Source organism: Aristolochia californica, unplaced genomic scaffold (genome assembly GCF_029961685.1).
Source record: "Aristolochia californica isolate CCGP_79_NKW_82.1479 unplaced genomic scaffold, dmAriCali1.0.hap1 SCAF_10, whole genome shotgun sequence".
Classification (NCBI taxonomy): Eukaryota; Viridiplantae; Streptophyta; class Magnoliopsida; order Piperales; family Aristolochiaceae; genus Aristolochia; species Aristolochia californica.
Window position 1 is genome coordinate 4341354 of NW_027181771.1, and position 26809 is coordinate 4368162.

The 26809-nt window shown below is 38.7% G+C and overlaps 2 protein-coding genes across 2 annotated transcripts in view; both read left to right on the forward strand.

The window, feature by feature from the left end:
• The first annotated feature begins 2989 nt into the window (after positions 1 to 2989).
• LOC137942809 (pentatricopeptide repeat-containing protein At2g06000-like) lies at positions 2990 to 3862 on the forward strand. Its single transcript, XM_068788545.1, has one exon. The coding sequence runs from the start codon at positions 2990 to 2992 to the stop codon at positions 3860 to 3862; it is 873 nt and encodes a 290-aa protein (XP_068644646.1).
• A 9774-nt stretch (positions 3863 to 13636) lies between these two features.
• Positions 13637 to 26809, forward strand: part of LOC137934213 (E3 ubiquitin-protein ligase listerin) — a 50530-nt gene continuing 37357 nt past the window's right edge. Inside the window, exons 1-4 of the mRNA XM_068778491.1 lie at positions 13637 to 14017; positions 14136 to 14238; positions 14563 to 14625; positions 15042 to 15119. Coding sequence (XP_068634592.1) covers positions 13962 to 14017; positions 14136 to 14238; positions 14563 to 14625; positions 15042 to 15119 — 300 coding nt within the window. The 5' untranslated portion in view covers positions 13637 to 13961. The remainder of the gene's footprint in view (positions 14018 to 14135; positions 14239 to 14562; positions 14626 to 15041; positions 15120 to 26809) is intronic.

Genomic DNA, 26809 nt, shown 5'->3' on the forward strand with positions numbered 1-26809 from the left:
TGTATGTGTTCCTGGTAGTTGGGTTTTCACGGAGAAGCATTGAGAAGAAACAAAAGGGTGATGAAAAAGGCCAACTAAAAGAGCCCTTGAGAGGCGAGGATAGAGATCTTGTAGACGCCAACATGGCGGAAGATGTAAAGAACGAGGAGGATGGGAAATCGGTAGAAGTTCCCCCGAAGGAAGTGCGGGAGGCAAAGGAGCTTGCTACTGGAGAAGGCAAACGAGCCACAGCGAATTGAAGTCACGAAGGAGATGGCACTTCCTGGTCTTGTGGTGGAGGTGGAGAATGAATGCGACAAAGAAGATGGAGAAGATAATGAGGATCATGATCAAAGATCAAACAATGAGGTAACGGCATAACTCGACGGCCCATCACCCATTTGGTGTTTTGACCCAAGGAGGGTTCCCATTTCAGATTTTACATCAATGGAAGATTTTCTTTTTCTTCTTTCTACTTATTTCTTCTTATTCCTCTTCCTCTTCCTTTTCTTCTTTCTGGGTTTTGCTTTGTTGTTTAATGTGCTGATGTTGTTGCAGAGGTAATGATGGTAGTGAAGGAGAGAATTTTCTTTTATTTTGTCCTTGTTATTTTTCTTATCTCTTTCTATATTCCTTCCAAAACACTAGCACAAGCTAGGAATGGAAAAGATGGGTTGGGTAATTGATGGTGTGCATAGACCGCTTCATTCATGGATTTTTCTAACTAAGGGGGGTTAGTCCGCAATGAAGTGGAATGAATTCCCCCCGCATTACCTACTTCATCCCACTTATGGCGTTAGTCCAGAATGACTTAACTTGAAGTGAGATAACACCATTTCATCTCCTCAGGCAAAAACGCGGAATTCTGTTTTCGCCCTTTTTTTTCAAGTCATCCAATTACCACGAGCGACGGCGTCGCTTCTTCCTCCCCCCCCCCCCCCCCCCCGAAACTAAAAAAACACGCTCATTTCCTTTCTCCTCTCCTCTCGCTTAGCCTTCGTCTCTGGACGAAAATTTTTGCCCGACTTCTTCTCTCTTTTTCGCTGTCTCTGCTCGCTCTGCTCCTCTCGCTTGGCTCTCGTCTGCTCCTCTCACTCGGCGCTCGTCTTCGTTCTCTGTTCCCTCTCTCTTGTTATCTCTCGTTTTCGCCCCATCTCCCTCTCTCGTCTCTTTCTCTCTCGGCGTTTCTCTTCCCTCTCCCTCTCTAGTCTCCCTCTCCCTTTTCCCTCTAGGCCTCCATCTCTTTTCACTCTCGGCCTCCCTCTTCCTTCTCGTTCTCGCTCTTCTCTTTCCTCCTCCCCCGATTTCCTTTGATTTAACCTATTCCGGTTTCGATATCCTTCGGTTTCCTTCAATCTTCTTCGATTTTCGACAGTTAGGCGTCGATTTCTTCCATTGGGCTTACATTTCCCCATTCGGCGGTGATTTTCCCCAAATTTCAGAAGGTAATCCGAAACCCTAATTTTTTTTTCAACTAATTTAGTTTTGTGTTTGAGTTAATTTTAATTTTTGTGCGTAATTTATCTTTATTGTGGCCAAATTAATTTCAATAATATCACATTCATTGAAGCTGTTTTTATCTTTCATAAACTTGTGATGAATTTTATTTCTTATACTGTTTATCAGCAAAATCTCTACACCCGTCACAGAAGTGACTTGTTCCGACTCTAAACATAACTCCCCTTTATTAGTTGGTTTGTTACAGATTTGATTGTGCCCCAATAAATAATTTGGAAGAGTATTGACTAAGAGAACTGTAACGTTTCCCCGTTTGCTTTTAAAAAAATTATAAAATACTAAAAAATGGTTGCTGCAACCCCTATCTTAAAACAAGAGTTGGTAAAAAGAAAATTGGTCGGACTCTAAAATCTGAGATTTATATACAAATGGGCATATATCTTGGAGATAACATGGGGATGTAAGAAAGAGTATGTCGATAGGTACATACTCAGGAGAGTAAATCTGATGATGATATATATGTAGCAGGTTCAGCTACTACCCTTGGTATGAACCTTTAAAATCTGAGAATATTGAAAAGGGGGAATTAAAGATCTGGAAAGTAAAATGCCCTATAGAGAGATGTGCTAAGAAGATAATACTCAAAAAAAATTCTTTTCTTCTTTTCTAAGATTTGAGAGTTGCACATAATAGTGGCCAGCACTTGATGGATCAAGAGCAGAAATCTGTTTTGCTACATATTGTCCTAACTTTATATTCTTAAGGAATTTGCAGGCACTTAATAGTGCCCACCACATTGTTACTTCTGGTTTTATTAACATACTTTCAACAAACTAATAAGCATCTGTCAAGTACCCAGCTCGGCCTAGAAGAACTACCACACAATCATAATGTTGTTGACGAGGTTCTATGCCATGGTCTCTCTTCATGAAATGAAAATATTTCCATCCTTCTTCCACGAGATCTTAAATTTTATTTTTTTGTTGTTTTAACTGGAATTCTTATTGCATCCTATCTGTACGGAGGTCTTTTTTTTTCTTAAAAAAGGCTTATTATCTTAATTAATAGCTATTCTCTTGAAAAATATATAACATCTGCCCTTTTTTTTTTTGCAGAACAAATTTTGATGAAACCTTTGTTAGAACAGCAACTCCTTTCTTCAAACAAGTAGCACGAGTGTTGTGCCAATTCCATTTTTAGGAAATATGTTATGTAACTCTTGACTCTTCTTTTTAAAGTTCTCTCTCTCTCTCTCTCTCTCTCTCTCTCTCTCTCTCTCTCTCTCTCTCTCTCTCTCTCTCTCTCTCTCTCTCTCTTAATCTGTTAAATCAGTCTCTCTGGCATAGGGCTTTTCTTCTGCCCCATTCTGATCATCCCCACCCCTCAAGCAGCCCCTTGAACGAAAGCACTTGTCATGTGAAAAAAGCTTCAGCTTTCCAATTGTCTGAAGATGGGCAAGGACTAATGAAGACCCTAAGATTTTGATCTGGTCTGTGGATTTTGTATTACAAATGAGCTCCATCTTCTGCTTTGACATTGTTTAGGGTTTTAAATGGTTCTCCATCGATCGTTACAAACAAGTCATCTCGCTTCAAGTTTTAATGATCGTGTTATTGCCATTTCTCACTCTGAGTTGCTTGCTCATAGGCGACAGGTTGGAGTCCAAAACCCTGGAAAGTGGGTGGTTAAAGTTATCTATACCTTATTCATTTGCTCTCAATCTCAAGATATTTTGACATTCTTTCAGCATAATTTGAGTCCTTCCATCGCTTACCAAGTTGTTCAACACTTTAGAAGTCCTAAGCTTTCTTTGGACTTCTTCAACTTTACACGTACAACTGTCCAGTTGAAGCATATTTTTCCCAGTTATGCACTTCTGGTAAGAAGATTATGTCATAGAGGGCATTTAGATTCTGCCACTGACGTTTTTGATATGATGAAGGTTGATGGTCATTATCCTGATGGTTCAATATTGGGGGTCTTGGTAACATCCTTTGCACAGGTGGGTAAGGTAGATTTTGTTGTGGAATTAGTGCATCAAGCCCAGGCATACAAATATAAGCTTAGTTCTTATGTTTCTAATACTCTTTTGAATTACATGGTGAGAAGCAACCGGACAGCTGAAGCAGTAAGATTCCTTAGAGAACAAATGATGGAGCACTTTACTCTTGATACTTGCACATTTAATATTATTATTAAGGGATTGTGTAAATCAGGAAATATTAGTGAGGCTTTTGAAATTTTTCATGAAATGGCAATTTTTGGTTGTCATCCAAATGCGATTACTTACAATGGTCTTATTCTAGGATTATTTCAAAGTAACCAGGCAGATAGAGTGTGCGGTTTATTGCAAGAAATGGGTTCTAACGATACTTCAAAACCAGATTTTTGTGACTTATACATCTATAATATCTGGTTACTTTGAAATAATCCTAAACAAGATCTTAAATAATTTATTCTAATCCCACGTAATTAGTATAATAATTTATAATAAAGTGTAATCATTAATTGGTTTAATTATGCAATTTCTATAATTAATTAAACACTTAGGTTTATTTATTATATTCCCTTATGTTATTTTTTAATTTTTATTAATTTTAAATAATTTATTCTAGTCACACGTAATTAGTATGTTAATTTATATTGAATTTTAATCATTAATTGGTTAATTATCCAATTGCTAAAATTAATTAAACCATTATTTTTATTTATTATATTCCCTTATGCTATTTTGAAATTTTTAATAATTTTATATAATATATTCTAGTCACGTAATTAGTATATTAATTTATAATGAATTATAATCGTTAATTGGTTAATTATCCAATTTCTATAATTAATTAAACCATTAGGTTTATTTATTATATTCCCTTATGTTATTTTTTATTTTTTTAAAATTGTATATAATTTATTCATGTCACACGTAATTATTGTTTTAATTTATAATAATCTATAATCATTAATTGATTTAACTATCCAATTGTTATCATTAATTAAACCATTATGTTTATTTATTATATTTTCTTATGTTATTTTTAAATTTTTTATTAATTTTATATAATTTATTGTAGTCACACGTAATTATTGTTTTAATTTATAATAAACTATAATTATTTATTTAGAAAAGGACACTGAAATCTGTTTTCCAAGCACTAACACTGGAATCTATTTTCCAGCCACTTCAACTGGCTTGGACTAACACCCAAACATGACTTGAAGTGGAAACAATTCATCTCACTTCAATTCAATTTTCCACTTCATTTCCACTTCATTGTGGACTAACCCCCCTAAAGGAATCACCATTTTTACCCAAAAACAATAAAACTAAAAGAAACTCACCTAGTTGGTTTCCAGTACAGCATAATAATTGAGAAGCTTATCGAGGCCATTGGAATTGGAATTCATAAAATATTAATGGTTTCAGATTGTGTGTCACTTGAGCTCCCCACCTGTTGCTCTAACGACCAGCAAAGAAGAAAGGAAATGTGTGAAAAAGAAGGGATAACCCAATTTTGTCTCCCCATTTATCCTTTCTTGGCACGAAGTTCACAAGGCAAAAATGAGTCAAAAAAGCAACGAAAAGTTGAAAACCACCGTAGATCCCCTGATATTCGACTCCCACAAGATTATCTAAAAAAAGAAAAAATGGGCCTAAAAAAGCCATGAAATCCTCGGGTTTTGAACAATGAGAAATCCAACTTTAGAAGGAGATTGGATCTTCCACTAGAGAGAACCACATACAGCTTTGGCAAACAAATCTCATTAAGACTCAGCATTTCATTCCCTTGATCTTTGCATTGAGACTTGAAGTCAAAGATGAACTAAAGAAGACGATTAGCCTTTGGTATTTTGATTTGCAGAAAGAAATTGCTCAACTTGTGATTGTAAACGCCACATTGGAACACAACCAAGAGGAATAGACCAGGTAAGCAAGCATAAGGTTACTACACTTGAGTTATGTTAAAACAAAGTAAAATAGACATGAGAAGATGAAGAAGTAGGAAGAAAAGAGAGGAAGAGCAACAACATGAGAAAGATTGCTGGTTTAGGGGAAAAAGTGACATTTACACTGCACTTTCATTGTGCATACTAACACAAAAAATATACTTCACACTCCACTTTCCATTGCGCACTCAAATCACTTCCCCCCCCCACCCCACATTAATTTCATAGTTTTTAGGATCATAACCAACTTGAGTTATTTTGCTATCAAAGATGACTAATCACTCCATTGGTAAACCTTCACAATGAATTTCAAATTTTACTGCAAGGCTTGAGCTTAGAGACGCTATTCACAGTGTAGTCAAGCCCTATGGGATCCCATTAGGGCCCAACACTCATAATTCTTCATTATAAAAGCAATTAGTCCATTATTTTGCATAATGCATACACGATTTTCACACTTGAAAACCCACCCCTCTTGTGTGAGTCTAGTAGTATTGAGTCATAATATAGGAGTCTTTAGAAAGTCAATTGTGTCTAATAAAAATGCACCAAGTGGAAAAGAAGTCCAAGAAAGAGAAGGAGAAGAGTGATGCCAAGAAAGAAGGGCAAAACTGTTAGTTCAAGGCCCAAATAAGTAGTGCCAAGTAAGGAGGGGCAAAAGATAAATTAGATTCCAAAGGAGGAAGAACTTGCTTGTATAGGGGTAAAATAGTCCAAAAGAAGTCACTAGAAGGAAGCCCCAACAAAGTAGCAAAATAATATTCCTTGGAAGGCTCTAGAAGTGGTGCCAACTCAGCCAGAGAAAATCTAGGAGAAGCTTGTTTGCCTCCCAAGCAAAGGGACATCCAACTCTATGGGAAAATGAAGAACTCAAGTACTTAGTTTCTACTATATCCATTTTATCATTAAAACCTCATAAAAAGTCCTTGCTCACCCTAGAAATTGGCCAATGAGTCCGACATCCCAAGCCGTCATTCCATCATAGTCACATGAGTTTCCTTTCTTATAACCCCCTCAAGCCCAATACTATCCTAGCAAGTCAGAGTTTTGTTCAAGGGACCTAATTCCCCCACCAAAACCAAAGTTAAGGACCTCCTACATATGGCTCTAGCCTTGGGACCTCTACCAAGAAATTGGGATAATTTTTTTTTCTTAAATGTTCAAAAAGTATTTGAATTGCATTTTAACTCAACTAATCACACAATTAATTGCCAATCATTTGTTGATTCAAACAACAAATATAGTAGGACTAAACAATCCATCTTCAGAAATAGACATGAGAGAACAAGAAGAAACTAGATAATGATAGTGAGAACCACTCTATGGGAAAATGAGGAACTCAAAAAGGCTTCATAGAAAATCAAAGAGAAAACCTATAAACTAGAGAATCTTATCTCCTTTTCTCTTCCTTTTCTTCTTCTTCCTCTCCCCCTTCTTCTTTTTCTTCTTTCATTTCTCCATTAGAATCATTGTTGCTTTGGTACCATGTGAAAATCACAAACCTTAACAATTTACGAGAGGAGGAGATCGACAAGAATGGGGGACGAGGAAAGCAAAAACATGTGTATGTGTCACCATGTACCTTATTTCTTTATTTATAACAAAAGAAGAATCCAAGATAAGTGATTCTCTCCTCAAGTAAGGAGAATAAAACTACATCATAATCTACTTAAAATTTACTAACTTAAATAAACACTACCTCGATAACCTAAATCTTCTATTTATGCCACTTTGACTCTCATGTGTGTATCTTCCTTGTACTTGTAAGGTGCCACTCAGGCCTTCCAACATAGGAATATTTCATGCAACTATAGAAATTAACAACTTCTTCCATACTCCTTGTTGACCTTATAAATACTTAGTTCATGTAGGTTTTAAGTACATAAATTTTATAACAACTGTTGATTTTCAGGACTCAATGAATTTTTAGTTCACGGAAAAAAAGGGAAAGAAACCCATTGGGAGAAAACTGGAGGAAGAAGGGTTATGGAATTGATTCTTAACCCTCCCCTTGAAGCTCAATTTATAGATTAATGAAAATACTATATTACAATAATACCCCTGAACTTAGGGTTTAGAGTTTAGGGTTTTAACCCTGGAACTTTAACTTAATTACATCTATGTCATCTCTATGGGATGACTCTTTATTTACCATCATGTCATCAATGTATATGTGCCTATGGGCCTTCTCCTTGATCTATGGGCCTTGAACCTGTCTTCTATATCTCTTGGATCCATGGGTCTTCCTTGGTCTTATGGGCTTGGGCCCATCTTCTTATACACTTTGATATGTGAATCTTCCTTGGTCGTGTGGGTTTGGGTTGTCTTCCAACACTCCCCCTCAAGCTGGGGGTGAGAGAACAGTATAAACTCCCAGCTTGCTACAAATGATGTATAAAATATTTTTTACGAGGATGAAGTTCCTCTGTCATGGACTCCCAACCACAAATAAATTTTATATCTTTTACGGGGATGGAGTTCTTCCGTCATGGACTCCCAACCACAACAATTTGATATTTTTTACGGGATGAAGTTCGTTCGTCACGGACTCCCAACCACAACAATTAGATATTTTTTTATGGGGACATAAATAAATAATGGTATGAGTCTACCTCTTCTTCAATAATAATGTCTCATCAAAAGAGACACAATAACAGCAGGTGGAATTGGGCTTGGCTTGGGCCCATTAAACACAACCCAAAAGAATCCTTGTAATATCACCCATGAAATAATCCAATGCACATAATCTCTAGACCAAATAATGTGCTGACCAATGAATAATCTATCAATTCTTCAAAACATAATAATCCAGCCAGAAAAAAAAATTACCGAGTGGCTCCAAAATCTTGGGCACATTTATCGATGTAGAAAATAAGTGGCCCGAGTCAGGTTGACCTGGACCCGAGTTGACCCTTGACCGAGTTGACTCATCCTGAGTTGGTTTGGGTTGGCTCGGTCTGCTGGTGCTGAAACAGTGATCGGCTGGGAAATGGTTCGTTGCTCATTGGTCCGAGTTGACTAGGGCGAGTTCGAATTGGCAAAACAGGATACGCTGATTTAATTCAACTTTCTTAACTTAGGAAACAGTGCCTTCTTCCCCGACCGAACAGTGAAAACCAGAGAACCATATCTTCGGGAGGAAAATTTCCGCATAAAAACCAGAGAGATCTTGAAGGCGAGACGAAAACAGAAACTCTCCGAAATAAGAGACATCACTGAGAATTAAGGGGAACGTCAACGATGGCAACTTTCCGAAAAACAACAACTCATAGCTGGCGCTCGGGAAGCTCGGCGGCGCCAGTAGTAGAGCCAGCGAAGGAGTCTTCGTTTTCTTCGGCAAAGGCGCCGAACAGAGAAGGACGAAAAACTTCTCTTCGGGAGGAAACTTTTCGACAAAAGTAATCGTTATTTTTTTCTTCCCCAGCGCCGACGGACTCTGGACAGAAATCGTCCAGAGATGCACGGCGTCATCGTTCTCCCGCGTAAACCATGCAACAGAATTATTTTTCCTCTCGGGTGCAGAGTCGTCTTCTCCGGCGACGTTGGGTCGTCTTTCCCGTCAGCCAAACAAAGTGGGATCAAGTCTTCTTCTTCCCCACGACGCCAAACAGAGGCAGATTAAACTCAATAACTCTGTGGAGATTGGGGTAGTCGGACGTCGGCCAAACAAGGTCAAGAGCGACTGCTGCATCCTTCCTCTTGCTCTTCCTGCTTCGAATTATACTCCTCAGAACACCTATTATTTTCGCATTGAAGCTTTGCTGAATAATCATCAACGTACTGGAATTATTCAAGAACGTGTCTTCCAGGCAATGCAAGACAACATCGTGTCTTATGTTTTTCCAAACGATTACAAGCGAAGATGGCTGGCAAAAAGTTTCAAAGAGAAAAAAAATATTGAACCTACTTGAAAAATCAAAGGTTATAGTTCGGGGAAGAAATTAACATGAAAAGAAAAAAAAGATTTGGAATTTAAAAAGAACCTATAACTACGAGTCCCGAAAATCAAAACTCTGATACCATGTTGATTCTTAACCCTCCCCTTGAACTTGATTAATAAAACTACTATATTACAATAATACCCTTAAACTTAGGATTTAGGGTTTAAGGTTTTAACCCTGAAACTTTAACTTAATTATATCAATGTCATCTCTATGAGATTACTCTTTATTTACCATCTTGTCATCAATGTATATGAGCCTATTGGCCTTCTCCTTGATCTATGGGCCTTGAGCCCGTCTTCTATATCTCTTAGATCTTTGGAACTTCCTTGGTTGTATAAGCTTGGGCCTTGTCTTCCAACAACAACTTATAAGTGTATTAGCATATAAGGCTACTTATAAAATTTACAATACTCAACATGTGAAACTCTCCGGATTTATTTGTTTATTGATAAAAAAAGAAAGGTGAAGATGAGAACCTGCCTCCTCATGTTGTCAAACGGGGGATCTCCTACTCTCGGCTCATTTTGTGAAGAGCAAGGAGATAGTTTTTTCCCACCCTTTCTAACAATGGAAAAGAGTCAAGGGAGAAAGGGGAAAGAGGCTACTCTCTCAACATGTTGGATGCTAATTCTAGATAATTTCGTCAAGTTTGATATCCAAATGTTTTATTTTATTTCAAGGATTTGGTTTTTTTATCTAGACAATGTATCTAGGTAGAGTTTTTTAATCCATATGAGACAATGTATCTAGGTAGAGTTTTTTAATCCATATGATAGTCTAACTGTATGTGCTTGCAATGAACTAGAAAAAAGGAAAGTTGTCTTCCTTAGTCCACAATGAACTTGAATTGAAGTGAAAATTTGAATTGAAGTGAAATGAATTGATTCAACTTCAACTCATTTTTGGGTGTTAGTGTAGACGAGTTCAAGTGGCTGAAAAACAAATTCTAGTGTTAGTGCCCCCAAATGAAAAGTATAATATAAAGAAGAGAATGAGTAACCTTTTATAATAGACTAAATAAAACATATACCTAAACATATAATTAACCAAAATAAACGAGGTTACTAAACTTATAAGTGATTTAACGTGTAGTCCACAATATATTAATATCCTAATTAATGAAAATTTATATTATATTACTTAATTATTATATTTTATTATAAATTAAAACAATAATTACGTGTGACTAGAATAAATTATAAAAAATTAATTAAAAAAATAAAAAATAAAATAAGAGAATATAATAAATAAACCTAATGGTTTAATTAATTATAGAAATTGGATAATTTAACCAATTAATGATTACAGTTTATTATAAATTAATATATTAATTACGTGTGACTATAATAAATTATTTAAAATAAATAAAAAAGTTTAAAATAACATAAGTGAATATAATAAAATAAATAAATTATTTTTTAATAACATAAGATATAGTTTAAAATTAAAACTCACTATTTTAATAAAAATAAAAAATACATAATAAATAAATAAATATATTAATTTATCAATAACATAATATATATTTTAAATATTATTAATTAATAATATATTCACACAAAATGAAAAACTAATGGTTAAATTATATGGATAATTAAACCAATTAATTATTTTACGTATTAATAATTAATAAAATATTAACACAAAATGTAAAACCATTTATTTAATTAATTATAACAATTGGATAGTTAAACCAATTAATTATTACAGTTTATTATAAATTAATATACTAATTACATGTGACTAGAATAAATTGTAAACACGTGAAAAAAGTATAAAATAACAAAAACGAATATAATTAACGTAAATTATTTTTAACAATGAGTTCGTGCATTTAACATTATCAACTTACTAGTTTAGTACATACGAACAACAACATACATGTTCAAATGTAATAAAGTATAACCAGTAATAATCACTTCACATGCTAGTTGTTATGGTATCTCGAAATTGTGCAACTCTTGTGGATTCTAATGCACGACGCCTCTTGCATTCCTATTTTTGTCTTCCATGGATACCTACAAATAAAATCACCACAACCACAATGATGACTACAACAATAATTCTTGTTTCTTCCTAAATGTCATAAACACAAAAACATACCCTTATCTTCAATCATAACCTATTTTCAATCACACCTATATAAAACCATCTCCAATCACACACCCACAATATTCATCCACACTATAAGAACACAACAATCATGAAAACCCAAATCTTAACCATAATAACATTCATAATCTATCAATGATATGTCTTATAAAGTCATAATTAAAAAAACATAATTAAACTTCAAAACAATCGTCCCAAAATACATAGTGTACTTAAAACTATTGACTACATTTCACCAGCATAGTATTTAAGCCAATTAAGTCGCTCACCACAATCTCCTCACCACATGACAAGAGCAATTCATAGCTCTTCAAACATATTCAACAACATTGTAAAACATTTCAAAATTAATAATTTCACTACAGATGACTAGAACAATGCAAAAACAAACTCATAACTCCAAATTCATCGAATACCAATGGTAGAGCCCCATATGACTTCGCAGTTACTACGAACCATACATCGTTAGTGATGGGGGTCGGGTTTCGTTGGCTAATGGGCGCCTGTGTAGGCAACTCAGCCTTGTTTGAACTGGACCATGTGGTGGAAACCCTAAACTCCAAAATCTCTTCACCACATGACAAGAGCATTCTATAGCACTTCAAACGTATTCAAGAACATTGTAAAACATTTCAAAATTAATCAAACTAATTTTACTGCAGATGACTAGAACAATGCAAAAACAAACCCTAAACCCTAAACAAATTAAAATATACCCTAAACACTAAACCCTAAAACCCTAATCGAATTCAAATATACCCTAAACCCTAACCTAAACCCTAGTCCTTAAAACCCCTAGCCCCAAACCCTAAACACTAGTCCAAAAAATCCTAAAATTCCCAAACCCTAGATAGAAATTAAAATTAAATCAAATAGAACACAAAATTAGTTAAAAAAAAACTAGGGTTTCGGCTTACCTTCTGAAAATTGGAGAAAACCACAGCCGAATGGGAAAATCTAAGCCCAATTGAAGAAATCGACACTTAACTGTAAAAAATTGAAGGATATCGCAACCGGAATAGGTAAAATCGAAGGAAATCGGGGGAGGAGGTAAGGGAAGAGCGATAACGAGAAGGGAGAGGGATGCTAAGAGTGAGAAGAGAGGGAGGCCGAGAGGGAAAAGAGAGAGGGAGACAAGAGAGGGAGAAGGAAGAGTGAGGCCGAGAGAGAAACAGAGTGGAGATGCGTAGAAGAGAAGAAGAAGATGGGGAAAAAAAATTGAGTGATGACGAGAGAAAGCAGAGAGAGCGAAGACGAGAGGAAGCAGATGGGCCAAAAAAATCGTCGGGAGACAAAGGCTGAGGGAGAAGGAGAGGAGAAGAGAGCGAATGAGGAGAATTTTTTTTGTTTCGGGGCGGGGGGGGAATCGTTGTCGTCGCTCATGGAAGCGGGAAACAACTTTTCCCCCGTTTTTGCCTGACTGAATGAAGTGGTGTAATCTCACTTCAATTGATGTCATTCTACACTAACGCCATAAGTGGGATGAACTAGGTAATACGGGGAAAATTCATTCCACTTCATTGTGGATTAACCCCCCCTTATTGTCATCATTGTCTCTTCATCCCTTCGATTTTCCTTTTTGGCTCTAGAAACATGTTTACAATTTTTTCTTCCCTAGTATTTTTGACCTATGAAGACTCGAAAGTAATTCCTTTTAGTCGGTCTCCCTAAACGCTCCATAATACTACTAATGTGCTTGAAACTTTAACTCTTTTTTTTTTCTTATATTTTTATAATCTTTATATTAATAACAAGGAAGGCTTGAAAATGGTTCTAAATCTTTAATACATTAAAAAATATTTCTTGATAGCAACACATAAATCTTCATATGCTTCACACATAATTTTTGTTGCATGTGAAAAGGCACACTAACTATCATTATTTGTGTGGCAACGTTTAGTAGGAATTGAGTTGTAGTCAATCAAAATCCAGTTATTACTAGCTGCAATTCAAGGTGCTACTACCGTGTTTCATTTTTTGCAACTTCACATATGGAGTGTGTAATATGTGAGAGGGCCCTAACTGTAGTAGGAGCATTGGACTTCTGGGACTTCTGGGACTTCTTGTAGATTGGCAAATGCCAAAAAATGGTTGCAAAATACCCGATTACCCCATAAAAAGGTTGGAAAAGGGCCTCTGGGTTTTGGCGTATGGAAGTCGAAACACCGTAGTTGAGAGGAATTTAATTTAGCCCTTACTGTAGTTGGCGCGTTGGACTTCTGGTTGATTGGCAAATGCCAAGCCGCCAAAAACTCGATTACCAAAAAGTGGTCGCAAAATACCCGATTACCCAATAAAAAGATCGCGAAAAGGGCCTCCGGGTTTTTGCGTTTGGAAGTCGAAACACCTTAGCATAGGAATTTAATTTATTTTTCTGGCATTTATATCCTTGGAGCGAAGAATTCCCGTTTCCCTTCTCCAGCGAGTACTGAATCCTATTTTGTGTGTCGGAAAAGTTTAATTACTGATGCGGGTTGAGCTGTAATTGTTAGGATCAAATTTTTGTGTTCTCTTTCTCTGCGGATGATGGGGAGGCAGAAAGGAGAGACGGGAAAAAAAGGCCGTCCTTCCAGTAGCAGGTTTTTTTTTTTTTTCTTCTGGTTTATTGGTTCTGAGAAGTTGAATGATGAATGATTTTAACTTCAAATTCTCATGGGCCGTGAAAAATTAATACTGTGGCAAATTTGTGTTTTGCAGTCTGGCTGCATCCCTGTTGCCTTCTGGGGCTAGTACTATTGGGTTTGGTGGCTATGTTGGAAGCTCACGACTTCTGCCGGGGGAAGACTCTGTTGCTGTTTCGGTAGTTGCTTTATCTTGTCATCTTTATATCTGTAATGTTTTCTTCTTCCTTTTAATTGTCCTAACCGATTAGTAAAGCTTATATCCAGCTATTTAGTTTTAGTGCTCAGTATGAACGATTGGAGAAACATGAGAAATGATCAAGTTAGAACAAAAAAAGAAAAAAACAGAACGTCTATGACCCTTAGCTCAATGCTTAACACTGGGTGATGCTCCCGACTTAGGAGTATGCATGCGTCTGTTTAATTTATGTTGACATCTTCACATCTCAAACTGAATGTTATTGTTTCTTAAACTAGTCACTCTAATTTGTTCTTGTATATAGGGTGTTGATGGTGATATGGCACAACACTTAAAAAGGCTTGGCCGAAAAGATCCTACAACAAAGGTAATATGGTGGTTTCATATTATCAAGTTCAAATTGGTATTTTTTTGGTCATGTATGTAATTGTTCTGATGACATAATTTTTGTTGTATGATGTGTATTTTGGGCACTATATTCCTCGAAAGAGAATGTTAAGGCATGAAATACTAGTATGTGCTATGGATTTGCGTCTAGACTTGTTGAACTATATCATGTTATCTTAAGTTACCATTAAAGATTCCTATCTTGGCCATGAATTACTTTGCTTCGTTATTTGCACTATCTGATTACTCATGATACTTTTCAGCTCAAAGACTTTTCTCTCTACCCACACTTTGAGTTAATCCAAATGGCCTTGAGTACTGTTAGTGATCTCTGTTGAAAATTATTCTCATGATTTTATATTTTTTGCACTTTATACTCCTTGTCGTTCTTTACAGGTCAAGGCTTTGATGTCTCTATCTGCACTATTCAAGGAAAAATCTGGAGAAGAAGTTGCTCTGGTTATTCCACAATGGGTAAGTTCTGCCCCACATTGGGCAAAGTTTATCAAATGGAAAATTTTCATCATAATTATCAGTGAATCCCCTATTCTCTTGCATGAAGCTAAATTGGTGGTTGCAGCAAGTCCAATTCACATGCTTCACACTCACAAGACAGTGTTTAACATGAAACAGTTAATATTAGTCTAAACTTTCATTACATCTGACATGGGTAGTTAGAAGTGTTTTAGGGAAAAGGCTTGAATGTTGATGAAAGTAAAATTGTATAAGATGATCCACTGAAACAACCATCTATCTCATAATATGCATTTTTGTAATTTTCCCTTTCTTCTCTCCTTTTGTTCTTTTGCTCCCTTGTGGCATTTTGTACTTTTATGTCCTGAATGAAATCTACTTTCTCATACATATTCCCCTTTCCCTCCACCTCACAAAGAACAGGAAAAAAAGAAAATCAATTGAATCTTTGAATTGCTCAATCTCGTTGTTATGGATAATGCTTCATTCAAAAATACATAGTGCTTCATTCTTTCTTTCTCATTTTTTAATTTAAATTCTCATCATTATGAACAAATAAACCACTGCTTCATCAAGTTGCATGTGAGTGATTTTTCAAAAAAAGAAAGAAAAGTTACATGTGAGTGGCAAGAAATAGTTAGTTGGAAAAGGTGAAATTCTTAAAAAAGGGATATAGAATAAGCAGGATTCTTACATTTTTGGAACATTTTCAAGATTGAATAGTACAACAATGGAAAAGTGAGAAAAATAAATGTCAAATAAGAGAATGTTGATGCTTCTCTTTCATATGGGACGAATTGATAAGGGGCGAACCCAACAGCCCATTGACAAACAAAGGAGAGAAGGGGCGAAAAGAGCGAAGAGGTTTTTTTTTTTTTTTTGAGGAGAGGTGTTATTTCATGTGCTAAAAAAGATCAGCATCATTTAAAAAAAAAAAAAAAAAGATAAAAAAACAGAAATCAGACAACGTGTGAAAATAAGGTTGCTTCAGGAAGGAGTTGAAGGTCAGTCTTGTATTAATAGAGGCAACTAGTTATTCCTGAATGTGGATCATGGGCCCAATAGAGAACAAAGCTTATGGAGTCTTGAATTTCAATGTAGAAATGATCAAATCTGAGCATTTGAATCTTTGGCTCAGTGGCACGTAGCTGAATTTTTATCTTTAGGTCTTTAGTTCAAGTCTTAAGGTGTCTAGGATGTGTATATGCCAATATCAAACAAAAAAGGAGTAAGTCTCCGAGTGGGATAGTATTCCAAAAAAGAAGGAAAAAGATTTCCAAGGGGGTTCAATAGCATTCTCACACAAATTACTCACAAATTTAGAATCGCTTTCTAACTCAAGAGGCCCAATGAAATGGTCTATTTGAGTAACCTTCCAACAGAATTTCTGCGCAGCCCCATGTTATAGAACAAAAACATTGCATCATGATCTCTTATAGTGCCTCCTGCACCATTTGGTGTGGGGTCACCACAAAGACTCTTGTTAAATTTTTTCTTTTTTTTGAATGAGATGATTAATTAATCACGAAACAGAATACAAACTAAAGGAGGCCCCCCCTTATAACAAGTGATTGCAAGGAGACTCCTTGTTTAGCCAAAGAATCAACAACAACATTTGCTGAACTAGGTATATGAGACCAAGTACTATTTTGTTGGAAATAGTGCTGAGTTATATTAAAATGCTCAAAAGAGCAAGATTACAAGGAGGGGGAACTGTCCCAAACAATGAGAGATTTTTGGGATGTTCCAAATTTAGCTAACCTATCAGCCAAGGAATTGGCTGATCTAGGAATATGATTCCATGTACAAGTAATTGATGTTACAATATCTGCAATAGAGGAAATAATTGGCCAATGCCGCCAAGGGGGGGATGCCGAATTGGAGCACCAATTGATGACAACTTTGGAGTCCCCCTCAATCAGCAACTTCCCGTGAAGTCAGTCCTTGAAAATCTTCAATCCAAGATGTAGGGTAGTCACCTCAACAGTGTTGGAATCAGGAATACCAACTGGCCCTGCATAGGAAAGAACAATCTCGCCTCTATGATTCCTGAAGACTCCCCTCCCGTGCTCACCAGTCCGGGGCAACCCATAGCACTCCCGTCAAAGTTCAACTTTATGCAATCACTAGGGGGAGGCTCCCACTTTGCCATGGCCGGAATCTTCTTAGGGCCTGCCATATGGGTCAGAAGACACCAATTCCATTGAAGGGAAACACCAACCTAGGGGGCAAATTCCTTCCTGATGTGGAGCTAGCTAGAGATCATACCCACGGTGCAAGAGATCGTACTATCCAGGTTGCTGAATTTGGAATTGAATCTCCCATTATTGTGCTCGAGCCAAAGACACCATGGGATGTGAGCAAGGCATGCAGAGAGAAGAAGCTTGCCAATTCTAGGCAAACGAGTCCCTGAATAGATCCTGATGAAGGCCCACTTGAATGCCAATTTTCTGGAAGATTGCCATCCAAACTTTCCAAGAGAAGCCACAGTGCAGGAGAACATGCTGGACTGACTCTTCACAGGCGTCACAAAGAGGGCATGTACTATCAGGAGCGGTAAAGCATCTTTTGTGGAGGTTGTCTGTAGTGAGGATTTACTCCCTGATGACTATCCATGTGAAGAATTTTATCTTGCTAGGCGTTGAGTCTCCAAGCGAGATTCGCCTTGTGCTCAGGCAGATTGGGGTCGTCCTCCCTGATGTGAGAATAGGCTGAGGCTACTGTAAAGATACCATTGATGCTAGGTTTCCAAATCAATTTATCTTGCACTCGATCCCGAATGGTGGGACTACTAAGACTGGATAGAAGCGAGCAGAAGGCTATAGCTTCATCATCATTCATGCCCCGACGGAAGAGAAGACTCCAAGATTGATTACTCCATGATTTCGTCAGTGAGCACGATAAATCCTGGAAAGCCCCGAGTACTCCTCAGAAAGGGGTTGGGAACTGCACCATTCATCGGCCTAGAAGAGAAGAGTCCTCCCATTTCTAGGGTAGAAGGAGATCGCGGCCTTGAAGGTTGGAAGCAGCTTGTAAACGAATTTCCAAATCGGGGATAGGCGGTGGCGAGCGCTGCCCTCTCTCCACCAATGGCCTGGGATCTAAAGATAGTATCTCACCATATTTCTTCACAAATTTCTATGATTGGCCTTGAGATTCTAAGTCCACTTAAGAAGGAAGGTATTGTTCATGTCTTTTGTAGGTCGGATACCCAGACCACCCCTAGCCCGAGGCTGACAAATCTCTTTCCAATTGACCAAGTGATATCTGAATGTGTCTTTTGAATCTCTCCATAGGAAGCGACGACGAATAACATCAATCTCTGGACACACAAAATGTCGGACATTGAATAAAAGACAAGAGGTATTTGGGCAGCTCATCCAAGCAAGACTTTAACAAAGTGAGTCGACCCGCTGTGGATAGGAGCTTGCCCCGCCAAGTGGCAAGTCTCTTCTCAAACTTCTCAATAAGTGGGGACCAAAGTGCAGTCGTGGGCCAAGAATAAAAAAGAGGAAGACCCAAGTATGTAGATGGCGTGTTCTCCAAGAGTGCACCCTAAGAAATCAGCCATATCTCTAAGCACTGCACCATCAATTTTGTATCCCAGAAGAGTGGTTTTCCTCCAGTTTATATTCTGACCTGAAGCCAATTCAAATTGACTAAGAACAAACCTCAGTTTCTTGATATGATCCATGGTGCCCACACCGAAGCAAATGGTGTCTTCTGCAAACTAAAGAATCGGAATATCAAATGCCTTAGCATCTGCCGTGGGGAGGAGCCACCCTAAACCCTTGGCAGAATAAATCAAGGAGGAAACATATTCCACCACTATGTTGAAAAGTAAAGGGAACAGGGGATCCCATGACGGATGCCCTGAGTTCCTTTAAAATAGCCACACACTGTTCCATTCAGAAGCACCAAATAATAGGCAGAGGAGATGCAACTTTGAATCCAGTTGCTCCATTTGACACCGAATCCCATTCTTTCCAGAAGAATATCTAAAAGTTTCCAATTAACTCTATCAAATGCCTTCTCAACATCTAGCTTGAGAACAAACCTGGGAAGCTTCAAAGTCTTGAAGTGATGAAGAAGCTCATGACTAGCCATAGCTGAATCTAGAATGTTCCTCCCTTTAATGAAAGCACTTTGTCCTTGGTGGATGGCAACTGGAAGTACCGCTTGGAGACAATTGGCAAGGAGACGAGCAATCACCTTATAAGTGCTGGTGGTGAGGCTAATAGGCCGAAAGTTCGAAGGAAGCTTCGCCTCATCTTTTTTGGGAATAAGGACGATGAATGAAGCCCCTATACTCTTGTAAGCTATGCCATAGAATGCGTGCACCGTATGGGCTATGTCTTCACCAATGAAGGGCCAATAGTGATGGTTAAATTCTCTATTGAAGCACGGTCCAGAGGGAGCCTCATAGCTACTTTCTCAATTTCTTGGCTGGAGAAAGGGAGTTCAATGAGATTGGCGGCTGCAATAGGGTTAGCCATAAGATTGACCCTTTGAAAGAAGGGTCGAACTGGTTGGCATTATGTGTCAAGATCTACATAAAAGCTCACCAAATTGTTAGAAATAAGGGATTTGTCTGAGGTAACTTGACCATTGACACAGAGTGATGTAATATGGTTGGCTCTTCTCTTGGCAGTGGCAACGACATGAAAAAATTTAGTGTTTGCATCTCCTTCTGAAAGCCACTTGAACCGGGTCCTCTGCTTCCAATGCACAAGATCGCAATGAGTGAAGGCTTGCAATTGCCCCTAGAGAGCATAGCGCTGAGCCGATTCAGCAGAGATCAGGCTTCTTGACTCCTCATCGGTGTCAATGGTAGCCACCAGAGCGAGGGCGGAGGCTTTCTCCGCCGAACGGGTGGACTAGTGCTCTAGTGCCCAAGAGCATAAAAGCAGTTTGAGCAGCTTGAGTTTCACCGGGAGGGAGCACCCACTCGGGCCGATAGCAACAATCCTCTTCCAAAAGGATTGGATCGAATAATCAAAGGTGGTGTCATTAATCCAAGCATTGTTGAATCGGATATGGTAGGGGGCCCCAACTGTCGAAGTGAGTACCCACCATGATCGATCAATAATCCGAAACTCCACGAAAGAGGTGTCTCTCGCTACGTCTAGTAGGCCCATAGACCCCCACAAGACACCAAATGTTTCCCGAGCACTTGTCTCGCAACTTAAAACCAAGAGAGTAGCTTCCTTGAAAGCTATCAATCACCTCAATGGTGCCAATGTCCTAGATAAGAAGAATGCTTACCGCCGAACCAACAACATCCACAGTGATCCAACCGGGCTCCTTCAAAGGCCAAATATCACAAACAAACCCGAGGGGGAGAAAAGCCACCTTAGTTTCTTGAAGAACAACAATGCTTGATTTAGTAGAGGCAATGAGGCTTCAAATAGACGCACAATGCCGCGACAAGCCAATTCCGCGAACATTCCACGAGAGCACAATTATTGATCATTTATTTATTTCTTCGATTTTTCAAAGAGGTGCCTCAATGAAACGCTGGAATCTTTCACCTAGTTCCGGGAAAACAAATAGGCCCGTTTCTAGATCCCAAGGGAAGCGGGTTTGAGCATTGGGTTCCCCTTGAAGCAGTTTCTGAGGTTGACCTCTATTCTGTCGCTGGTACGTGGCTATGGGGGGTGGTTTTGGCAGCGACCTTGAGGGGCTTGCTCGCTTGTCCTGATTCAGCGTTAGAATGGTATTTTAAGGTGGTGGGGTGTCAACATCGGGAGGGGGGGGGGGGGGAGGGAGGGGTGAATTTAAAGGAAGGTAGGGCGTATCCAAGGGACACGCGACAACCTCCAAATGTGGGCATGGTGAGGATGTGGCTTTTTTCTGATGTAAATACGGGGTGAGTGTTAGTAGGTGGTAGCTGGGGGTTGACAAGAATCTGATCAGAGGGGTTAATTTCTGGGGGAGGTTGTAGGTGGTGAGGGTTTTTTTGCTGCACGTAGGCGGGTAATAAGAGGGGTGAACATGGCGGGTAGGGGCACAAGAGTGCCTGGGGGCCTGTGAGGGCAGCAGCACGGCTCGTGTGAGGGCTGCAAGGGGAAGAGCGGAGTCAGAACGTGCAGCTCTCAAAGCCAGGCCATTTGGGGGGGCGCCCGTCTCTAGATGGCTCCTTGACAGCAGGATACTCCGCATGTCGGAAATCTGCCATAGCACTAATGTCAATTTGGACCCAGAACCGAGCGTTGTCTACCATGATGTATCTGAAATGCAGCCCTTCACAGGGTCGGAGTGGGTTGATGAGAATGTGGGCTTCATCGAGTTGATGCCAATGCTCAGTGAGTGGGTCCAAAGCAATGATGGACCCAAACTTGTCATTGATGCTTGAGAAGACCAAAGGTTGCCATAACTCCACTGGCAAGCCAGTTATAGTCAGCTAATCATTTAGCTGATGCTCAGGTTAAATTAGGTGTTTCACTCCAACACCTTGTTGTGGAGGAAGACCCTGTTTAACAAGGTATTGTAATTTTTCCCTTCATTTTTAATAGCTTATACATCTTCATTCAAAAAAAAAAAAAAAGCTAGTTATAGTCGTCCATTGCCCGAACTGGCTGGATGGTGTCAAGGGAAGCCATTCCGTGATTCCCATGATGCCTGAAGGGGTGTGTGGTGCGAGGGCCACCATTCTCCAGCTGAGTGCAAAAGTGTAAGAGCCAGGTTTGGGAGGTGAGGAAGGAAATTCTGGGGGTATATGTAACATTCATTTCGGCCTTCAGTTTTTGGAGGATACTGAATTTGTTAGTTTCAGAGGTGGTATGAATGTTGATTGATTGTGCCAGTGCAAGACGCCCGTCATGAAGAAGATTTGTGGGTAGGCAGATGGTTTTTGGGAGCTAGGAGAGGGGGGGGGGGGGGGGGGGGGGGTTGGGGGGAGTGGGCGCTGGCTCAAAAAAGCTTACGGAATGTGGTCACAGAGAAGGTGAAGGCCGAGCTAGACCTTCCCGACCTTGCTTCCGTGCAGCGTAGAAACTGCTAGACGAAGGCAGAAATGGCCACGCTGGATACGCTGATGAAAGACAGCTTTGGTCCGCTTGCTGAGCTGATTTGAATGATTGGACCCGAGCTACGTTTCATCCTCTCGACTGTAACTCGATTTTTTCCGTAAGAGAAGCGGAAAAGGTGCTGCTGTCGTCGTCGCCAGGAGACAACGGTCCATTCCGCATCGTTGGGTTCCTTCGGATGCTCGTCGGCATCATTTCCAAAATTTTCTAGTCTCTGGCAGTTGCTGGAAGGGACGACCTTCCTGTGACTAGGAGCGCCGGTGGCCGTCGTAGGAGTTTACGACGGAGGGGCTGCCGGTGATGTGGCGGCCGACAAGTGGGGGCAGGGTGGGGCCGGTGGCAGGAGAGGCCACCCCTTCTCGCTTGGTCACGCTCGGACTCTCGTGCATGGGTGCGCTCTCATACATTTAAAAAATCTAAAATCCAGTAATCCTTGAGACCGAGTGCTATTAAAATAAGAAACAATTATAATGATTTGATGGAAAATTGTCCAATGACGCTAAGGTGGATCAGCAGCCTTTGAACACTTGCCAATGACAATCTTGGAATCTCTTTCAATAACAAAAGGAACATTGAAATGATCAAGAAAAAATGAGAAGCCCTTGAAGAAGAGCAAACAACTCAGTTGAAGTAGAATCTGAAATTCCCATAGGTCATGAATAAATAACAAGACGAGCTCTAGAAAAATCACGATATCTCCCACCTTGGCGGCATTTATTGAGCTCCCTTTCTCGGATTTGGAGGTGGAAGATGCGGTCTTGGGTCTTCCTCGAGATAAAGCCTTGGGGCCTAATGGGTATAATGGGGAATTCTACATATTTGAGGGCGATACTAGGATTCCCAATAGCACTACCATAAAAATTAAGTTTTAAGTGTCCAGGTGGCGGTGGAGTCCAAATAACTATGTTAGGAGGATGAGAAGGAACTGTCATATGGGAACTAGTTGTGACGAAGGGAAGAATCCCTCATACTAGCAAACTCAAGTTGAGTATGGATCCATGAAGAGATATGTCCTAGAAGCAACTTCATTTGCGGATCTGAACTTATAGTTAGATCTTCTATCATTCTGTTCTTTCCAAATTCCCCATGGAATATGGGCTAAACAAGCTGAAAGAATGATCTTACCCAGCTTTTGAATTCTAATATCAAGAATCATTCTTCACATAACAAAAGATTCATCTGAATGCAAAATTGTAGTCCAATCTCGTTTAGGATATGAGTCCATATTCTCCAAGAGAAAGGACAATGTAATAGAAGGTAATTAACTGTTTTGTCTTCCCTATTACAAAGTGGACTAAGAGGATAAATCATCTGATTTCCTCTTCTTCTCAAATTGTTCACAATGAGAATTTTGTTTAAGAGAGCACACCACAAGAAGAAATGGACTTTTAAAGGTCCCGATATGTGCCAAGCCATGACAGCATTAGGAGAATTAACATTAGTTATCCATCCATTAAGAAATTTCTAAGTTGATGTAACCAAGAAGCAAAGGGGTCCCACTATGCGCCAATATGTGCCAAGCCCTTATACTGAATTCTCCAACCGCATCTCCTTTCAATGCAATCTTCAAACTATTCTTTACATTGAACGGGTTCAATGGAAGCAAAGGGCCCGTGTTGAATTTCTTGAAAAGAGAAAAACTTTATTGACTTGTTGTAACATGAGCACATGATTCCCTATTTATAATAGAGGAAAGTAGTAGAGTCCAATTACAATTAAACTACCCTTGTCTTAATTACACCCAAAGTCTAACACTTTTTTTTTTTTTTAATTGAAAAAAAAGTCTTAACACTTAAAGATAAGTTCCAACATAATTAAACAACTGAACATAAACAGAAGAATAAAATAACTAAAACACCTTTTAACTGAAACATTTCTGTGAAACCTCCTTCCATAATAATTTTGGCTCTGTAAGACTTCTTATATTGAGAGTCATGTAAGACTCTTCCATATTTGGTTTTCAACACTCTCCCTCAAGCTGGAGTTTATAACTTCAACTTGCAACAAAAAAAATTCTTCACAAATACAATTTTTCTTAGATGCAAAAACTTCATCTTTTGTGCTCCCCCTTTCTTAAATATTTTGGTCACATAAAAATTACCATAACATATGAAATAAAATATATCTTTCTTGTACTTCTTTATCTACTTCTCCCCCTCAAGCTGGAAGGTATCGGTGTAATTCAAATTTGAAACAAAAACATAACTCCTATTTATTATCTCATCCATCAAGGTGTCCCGAGGATAAGAACTCAATCAAACACATACTCTCAAAAAGTAAAATGGGTGATGTATGTATATAAAAGTTTGGAACCCACCTCAAAGGATTTCAATCAAAAGTAGTGATAATAATCAATAAAAAGGATAACGCCTATCACTCAAAGGACGATGATAAAAACCCACTTAAGGGTACTCATTAAAAAGCCTCAATGTACTTAAAAAACACCCATATGTATATAAAAAGAGAAACTGATTGAAGCAACGCATAAGAGGTTGGGCCAAAGGGGTTGGTAAGAGTAAAAAAAGGATGGTAGGAGAAAGGTAACCGATAAAAAAGGGGTAATTGAAATACTTTCCTGATATTGTTGATCAATAACAACAACTCAAAAAGTGAAGCAAAAAATTCGGTTTAAATTCAGATTTTCGCTTGTAACAAGATACCAACATGACCTTTAATTCTTCCAATTTATATATATCCTTAAATATAAATCATATTGACATGAAATTTTCTCCTTATGAAACTAGACTTAAATACCTTTCATCCAAGTATAATTTCTCTTCATAAAATATACTTTTGAGATAAATAATCTGATAGATGTCACACTCTGTAATCTGCCCAAACTGAATACTCTTTCTCCTTTTGCCAGCATGACCATTGACTCTTCCAAAATCAAAATCTCCATATAAAAGACTCAGATTGATAATTGGTTGAATAGGTAAGAAAATAGACTTACATATATTTCTTTTGATATATAATTCTCCATATAAAACCTCATTCTTGATGGCATAAAACGGCTCGAAAGTTGAAGCTTTTTGTTGCTGCTCGAACCTCTTGCAGTTTGACTTTTGTTGCTTCAAATATCGATTTCTTTTTGTGGAAAACTCCGATTGCCAAAATTCGATTTGCCTTGGAAAGTACGTCAATATATAATTTGCAATATGAAAAACTCAGTATGGAGGTGTGAATTTAAAGAAAACAACGGGTATTGGAACTGAAAAGAGAAAAAAAAATAGGATACGAACCCAAACTACTAGAGATGATAGATCAGAAAAAGATCACATTATCTCTATGGGTTGACTGTGCCAGCTCACAGAACTTGCTCTGATTCCACGTTGAATTTCTAGAAAAGAGAAAAACTTTATTGACTTGTTGTAATCTGAGTAAATGAGCCCCTATTTATAATAGAGGAAGTAGTAGAGTCCAATTACAATTAGACTACCCTTGTCCCAATTACACTGAAAGTCTAACACTTAAAGATAATTTCTAACATAATTAAAAAACTGAACATAAATAGAAGAATAAAATAACAAAAACACCTTTTAATTGAAACTCTTTTATGAGACCTCCTTCCATAATAATTTTGGCCCTGTAAGACTTCTTATATTGAGAGTCATGTAAGACTCTGCTATATTTGCTATTCAACAGCTGCTTCAAGTGGTTGGCCGAGGCTGATGCCAATGCAAAGTTTTTTTCATGCTATTACCTCCGCCCTTCGGAGGACTAACCGAGTTACTTCCTTGTCTACTGACAACAAAGTTACCTTGGATAGGGCCTCTATTACTGATGCTCTTCTCAGTTTTTTCACAGATCTCTATAGGGAGGAGTGCCACCATTGTCCTTGTCTTTCTAGCCTCTGCTTCACCTCGATATCGCCCACCTTGGCGGGCATTCATTGAGTTTCCTTTCTCGGATTTGGAGGTGGAAGATGCGGGAAGATGCGGTCTTGGGTCTTCCTCGAGAGAAAGCCCTAGGGCCTGATGGGTATAATGGGAAATTTTACAAAACTTGCTAGCCCACTTTGAGATCGGATGTCATTTCCATGGTCCGCAACTTCTATGATCGTGGGATCACCTTTAAGAGTGTTGGTACCTCTTATTGCTCTGGTGCCAAAGAAAGCTAATGTTGAGCACCCTCATGACTTCAAACCGACCAGCCTCGTGTCAAGCCCGTACAAGATCATCGCTCACGTCTTGGCTCACTGCCTCAAGGTTGTTCTTCCCGCCATCATCCACCGGGGCCATAGTGCTTTTATTACTGGCCGCGACATCCTTGACTCCACTATGGCCATGCATGAGATTGTTGATCATTTCGTCAAGCTGGGGCTCCTGCGGTTTGTCCTCATGAAAGGCTTTTTACCGGGTGAGTTGGTCCCTTCTAGATGACATTCTGTAGCACATGCGTTTTGGGGACAAATGGAGATTTTGGATACGCAGTTGTATCTCTTCAGCTTCTTACTCTCTGTTCGTCAATGGCACAGTCTGCGATTTCTTTTAGGGCTCGCGTGGCATTCGGCAAGGAGATGCCCTCCCCCCGCTTCTCTTCATCATTATTGCTGAATACCTATCCTTTATGTTCTACTCTGCCTGCAGTATTGGTTGGCTTGAGGCCGTTCTAATTAGAGTTGCTTTGATATTCCTTTGCTTCAATTTGCGGAAGATACTA